The sequence below is a fragment of the Cryptomeria japonica genome, chromosome 7 (genome assembly GCF_030272615.1).
Source record: "Cryptomeria japonica chromosome 7, Sugi_1.0, whole genome shotgun sequence".
NCBI lineage: Eukaryota > Viridiplantae > Streptophyta > Pinopsida > Cupressales > Cupressaceae > Cryptomeria > Cryptomeria japonica.
Window position 1 is genome coordinate 417,864,090 of NC_081411.1, and position 6,000 is coordinate 417,870,089.

A 6,000-nucleotide genomic window follows, 5' to 3' on the forward strand; every position below is an offset into this window, starting at 1 on the left:
TCTTTTAGATCTGCATGTATTCCTTATGCTCTGCTTCTTCAATCAATGTCTATTGCTACCTTCATATAATTCTCTTCTTGTTAATTTTCATTGCTGCACTTCTTATCTTCTTCTAAAATGATCTTTCTTCTTTTTATTCACACAGATCACACTCCATAATACACACCCTTAACTATAATTTCCAATCTCCATTTATACCTTTACCAAGGGAGCCTATTTTCAAAAGATATCACTCTTCATTCTTCAACGGAAGGGTCTTTTTCATAGGTTGCATCTTCTAATAATAAGTCATTCCTTCAGAAAAATCGCAGCTCTTGGTTTATATATTATTACTTGTTTATTAGTAGTTTGTTTATTCTAATCAAATAACTGCATTATCAACCTCTTAAGAAATTGCACTTTGTTATTAATTACTATTTCTTATTCATGAATCGCTCAACCATATCGTATTAAGTCACTTCTGTTGCCTAGTATATGAATTGATTGCTATTCTTGGTTTTATGCTATCATCACTGCATATTATTCTACTCTTTAGTCTTTGCTTTAGTCATCATACACGTGTCTTTCTATAATTGTAGAAGCGCTTGCCTTTCTATACTGAGATCTCTGTCATAGTTGTAGGTATCAATGATTTTGGAGTTGGCCAATTTGAGTTTGCCTAAGCGGTGCCATGAATATACAGATCTCTGCCTTATCATTGGTTTGCTGTCCATAATGATGATCATTGCTATCTTTAACTGATTTGTAATGTCCCCTCAGGCTGGCAGGAATGGTGCTCTGATATCATTTGTGACGTCCCCTTCTTGATTTACTCTCAAATTTGCCCACAACAATAGTTATTAATGCTATTAGTTGTTTGATATGAGCAATCTAGATCTTATCTATTACAGGTCTGATCCTTTGCCTGTCTCTTCTGTTCACAATAATATTTGCCTGATTGGATGATTGTTGTAAATGTTCGATTCTATGAATGCTCTTCTCCAAAAAATTGCTCATTCTGCTTCCATACCCTTCATGCCCACGTGGATCTATCTTATATATCACCTCTATCTCAATGAAGGATCATGTCTTTTCCCACATACACAACCTTCTCCAAAGATGCATCTCTTCATAACTATCCCATGCCTCTTGTTTAGACTTTGTTAATTTGCTTAAGTTAATCCCTTAACTTGCTTAGACAAATCACCAATTGCTTGAAGAGAATCTGGTTAGACAAATTGTTGATTAGAATTGGATTTGATTCGCTGTTCTTAACCATTCCTATCTTGGAGGACGTCTAGCTATCAGGAGCAAATACTTGACAGGCTGATCCGTGTCATGACACACTGTGAGATAAAACCTCTTTTCAAATTAGGAGGGGAAGCTCCCTAAGAATTAACTAAACCTAAGACTAAATTAAACAAACCTTAGACCATAGTTGCAAAAGTTTCCGTTACTCACAAAACTCACAAGTTCTCATGAGCCAGAAATCCCGACAAGTTACTCGCCATAAACCTCACTGGCAAGTTTTTTAATAACTCGTACAAATTTTATCTAAAAAAATTGCCTAAATGGATAAAAGCTTTTTTTTTCACCCCCTATTAAAATTTTTATTGTTATAAGCATTTTGGGCAGCACACAACTAGCGATTTAGGACATGCAATTAAGACATGAATCCACAAGTAACTTATTATTATTTTTGCTTGAAATCAGAAATTTTATTTTATTTTTGCAAGTTCAAGTGAGCTACACATTGTGATTTTCTTTTTCTTAGTTTAATATCCTTTGATTCCTTCTATGTTAAAGTCTAAAAGTGTTGAATTTTCACAGTTATAATTCAAGCCTACAAGTAATTTAAACTTGCAATATGAACAAAATGTGAATTAAACAACCTATAAGCTTGAATTTTCACAATTATAACTGTGAAAATTCAAGCCTACAGGTCATTTGAATTTGCGATAAGAACAAAACTTTAGAAAAATTCATATAATTTCCACATCCAACACTATTGATCTCTGAAATCTTTTATGCAACATTTTTGTAATTTTATTCACAACATTTATGCTGCTAACTATGGTATTACTGTTTTATGTATGTTGCATCCCTTTTGTTAAATTTCAATTTTTTTTTTTGAAAGGAATATGGCTTCCGAAAATTGAAGAACTGATGGCAAACCAAAGGATCCTTGCTAAAAGCATGGACACCAAGTCTAGCAATTATATCCATTGCATTATGAGTATGAACGAAAGCATAAATTGACTCAAATATCACCTTGCATGGATCCCTTGTCAATATGTTACACCATATACAATAGCTAGTCCAAAGGTTGAGAAGGAGATGAAGCACTCCTTGCAACATATGACCAAACAAAAGCAGATAAAAGGAGAACAACAAAGGTGCTGACAGCCCCAAGGGCCAAGCCCAATTTTTAGTTCTGTAAGGTCACAAAGAAATATGGGGGGCTCTTCTTTGTAATGTCCCCTTTTCAATTAATTTGTGTTTGTGGACTGAAGGCTATTTCTTGTTTTTCAGTGTTCCCCTTGGTCCAATTTTTCTTGTGTTCTTTCTCCTCTTCCCCAATGTGCTTATTGGGTTTAGAATTTGTTAAGGTTCCAATATGTTTTAAGCCTACAAGATGTAGGAGTGTCAGAGTTATCCTTCTTGGCATGCCACTTCTCCCAACTCCTTGCCTTTATTCTTGTTGAAGTGTGAAATTGCTCCTTCCCAACGTCCCTTCCCTTTGACCCCACTCTTCTCCATTTCTCTGTCAATGAATCAGACTTCTCTCTGTGTCCCTCACTCCAGACTTGTGGCATCTATCATGCGATATCCCCAAACTCCAAATTCCAAGATTATCGGCTTTTTGCTATGTCATTCCTACCTACTCCTTGCATAGCTACGAGTGTCGTTCATGGCCAGATGGCATGTCATGACTTCTCCAAGAGGGATTCTCCTATCAGAAAACAATTCAAGATAAAGGGTGAAAATATTGTGCAAATAATACAAAAACTTATGTTATTATAGATAGACTTTTCATTGTCTTCACCTCATATTAGAGGCCTTGGCAAAATTCCATGGATCAAATCATATGAAGTATGGTATAAATGTTTTACAAATATATATTCAACCATGCTTGGATCCTCATCCTAAGGAGAAAATATACGAACAAGGAGTTGGCTCATCTAAGAATGGCTCACTTTGCAACAAACTTTACTACATGAATTGCAATAATTTTTTAGTCAAAGGCTGCTTTGAGTCACATTTTTGTTAGTGAAAGATGGTGTACATCATCATATGCTAAGATCAATGCAAGGGTTCACATTGTTGATAGGGTTTTTAATGAGCATAGCTTCTAGCTTTCAACAAAGGAGACTGTAGAGGCATAGTTTGCATTTCATTATATTTTTGTTTGTATTTCTATTTTGGAATTTCTTTCACACTTATTTATGTTAATGTTTGATTATAACTGCAATTAATAGAACCTTTAATTGTTCACCTTCAAGTTGTTAATGGGGAGAAACCTGCAATGAACTATATATGTGATCAAGAAGGCCATTAGATCCATTTATGTTGGGATTTAGGATCAATTTCGTCATATTTGGGACATCATTGATTGATGATGCCACATTCAACTTCACAAGCCCTTACAAGCAATTGTATGTTTCTTAAACCTCGCATTCTAATTTCATTGAGATTTCAAGGCTAATGAAGAGGTTCTAAGTGGATTATACAATAGAGCACAGATAATCTCTAAGATTGAGATCTATAGACTTGCACAAGGAGACCTTTTTGCATGAGACACATAAAAGGCAACTCGGAAAACATTACAGCCAGGTAAGTCTATTAATTCTATGTAGTACTTGTTGTACAGCTATGGATGTTAAGACGAGTGATGCAAGCCCCTCTTAGCCCAAGACTTATTCCTTTAGCTTTGATATTTGTTTGATGCCATGAATTTCATAATCCATGAGTTTTGTGTACACTTGACAATATCTATAATAGATATCTGAAAATGTTGTTCCCTTCAGCAAAAATCTGTTTTTATTACTCATGTGATCGATACATGCTTACATATATGATCAAAATAACATCTATTTGATTAGTTTATTGTGTCTTTAATATTTATTTATTGAAAGGTACAAGATACAAGCTTTCAATTATTAAAAATTCTCGATATTTCATAGTTTTTTCAGTTTGGTGAGCCTTAGCCACATCTTGGCCTAGTCTAAGCATCAAGTCTTTTCAAAAATCAGCTTGTCAAGTCTGAGTTGAGTCCAAGTATTGTAGCTATGGTTGAAATAGATAAAACTACAGCATCCGATTTCAGGTGTGACTCACAATGGACAAGACCTACTGAAGAGATACCCAAGTCATGGTATCTAAACCAACAAGTGTAGCGAGATACTCCCAGGTCGTCGCATCTAAGTTGAAAAATACTGAATGTTGAAAAAGGTAAAACTACAGCATTCCAATTTTGGGTACCATTAGCCCAATGGACAAGACCTGCTGAAGAGATACCCCAAGTTGTGGCATCTAAGCCAACGGGTTTAGCAAGATACCGTTTGGTCATGGCATCTCAACTTAAAAATATGGAGTGTCGAAATAGTAAAACTAGAGCGTCCAATTTTGGGTGTGGCTATTCGGACAATAATGCAGACTGAAGATACCCCCAATTGTGCTATTTTTTGGGTGTGGTTGAAGAAGTGAAAAAAAATTAATGAGGCTAAAAAAGTCTATGTAACAGTCAGCCTGGTCAAATTGACACCCAAGGGACAAGACAAGACAGTGGGCACCCTGTCACATGTTGCATCTAACCTGAAAGACGTCTCACAAGAGGGATTTGCCAATCCAAAATAGAGAAGTTAAAACAGGAAAAGGCAATCAGCGATGATAAAGAAATAAGAAAGCAAAACAAACCTGTGATAAGATTCATGTCAGTGGGAACAATGCATTCATCATAGCCGGTATCATCATCGTCGCCGGTCTCAGCAGGCAGACGAACACCATGCCCACTGTAGTGGAAAAACAGCACATCTCCGGGCTCTGCACCTTTCACCAGGGTCAATAGGGCTCTCCTGATGTTGGCTCCCGTGGGCTTCCTGAAATTTTCATCCGTGTCTATGAGTACTGTTATGTTTTCCTCTTGGAATCCAAAACGATCAGTCAGGCATCGGTACATTCTCTCCACATCGTTCACACATCCCTTCAATTCCGCCTTGGTTCCCGGGTAGTTGCATCCGACCAGTACGGCCTTCTTAGTCATTGTAATCAAATCACCCTTTGAATCTCCCAAAAACCACTGTTAATCTTTCTGCAGATACAGCAGATAACAATCACAGAATTTTGTCGAGAGTTTTGCGCGTGAAGGTAGGTTGATTGTGCGCATAGCGATCTACCATACTGGATGCTTTGTTGACCCAAAGGAATTTTTTAATGGCAAAACCCACAATTTTGAATTCTTTCCCTGGATTTCCAGTGGGGGTGGCCATGTGGGGAGGACGTATTGTGCATATAATTTGGATTATCAGGATGGTGGGACCATATTTATCATTATTTTTATTGGAGTCTGGTTGGGAATAACGTCAAAGGCCGCCTATTGGACAGAAACTCTAAAGAATTTAAGGTCAAGGTTTCCAACATAAAAAAACAATTGTTCCAATCATTTACTGTCCACTGCTAAATTATGTTTTAGGACAGGTAGTTACTAGCAGGCCTGGAACTTGACGGTCTATTTGGCCGTTTTTCTACTTATAGATCGTATATAACAACCAATAAAATTATTAAACCATATGCATTGACAGGTTATTTTTTCTAAAAAAAATTAAATATGACACTTCAAATTATTAATAAACCATAAAAAATCATAATAGGTAATATTGATATATTATTTTAGAAGGTTTATTATAAAAATATAAACTTATTTAGAATATTTTGAAATGATACGATTAAGATATAATTGTTTCTAATTTTTTATTATTTTTTATATGAATTTTTAGTATGTTTTTTGTTATAAAAATTTAG

General features: G+C 35.6%; 1 protein-coding gene across 1 annotated transcript in view; it reads right to left on the minus strand.

Moving 5' to 3' along the window:
• Positions 1-5,662, minus strand: part of LOC131033389 (metacaspase-5) — a 28,092-nt gene extending 22,430 nt beyond the window's left edge. The window contains exon 1 of the mRNA XM_057964614.2: positions 4,897-5,662. Coding sequence (XP_057820597.2) covers positions 4,897-5,242 — 346 coding nt within the window. The 5' untranslated portion in view covers positions 5,243-5,662. The remainder of the gene's footprint in view (positions 1-4,896) is intronic.
• Between the last annotated feature and the right edge of the window lie 338 nt (positions 5,663-6,000).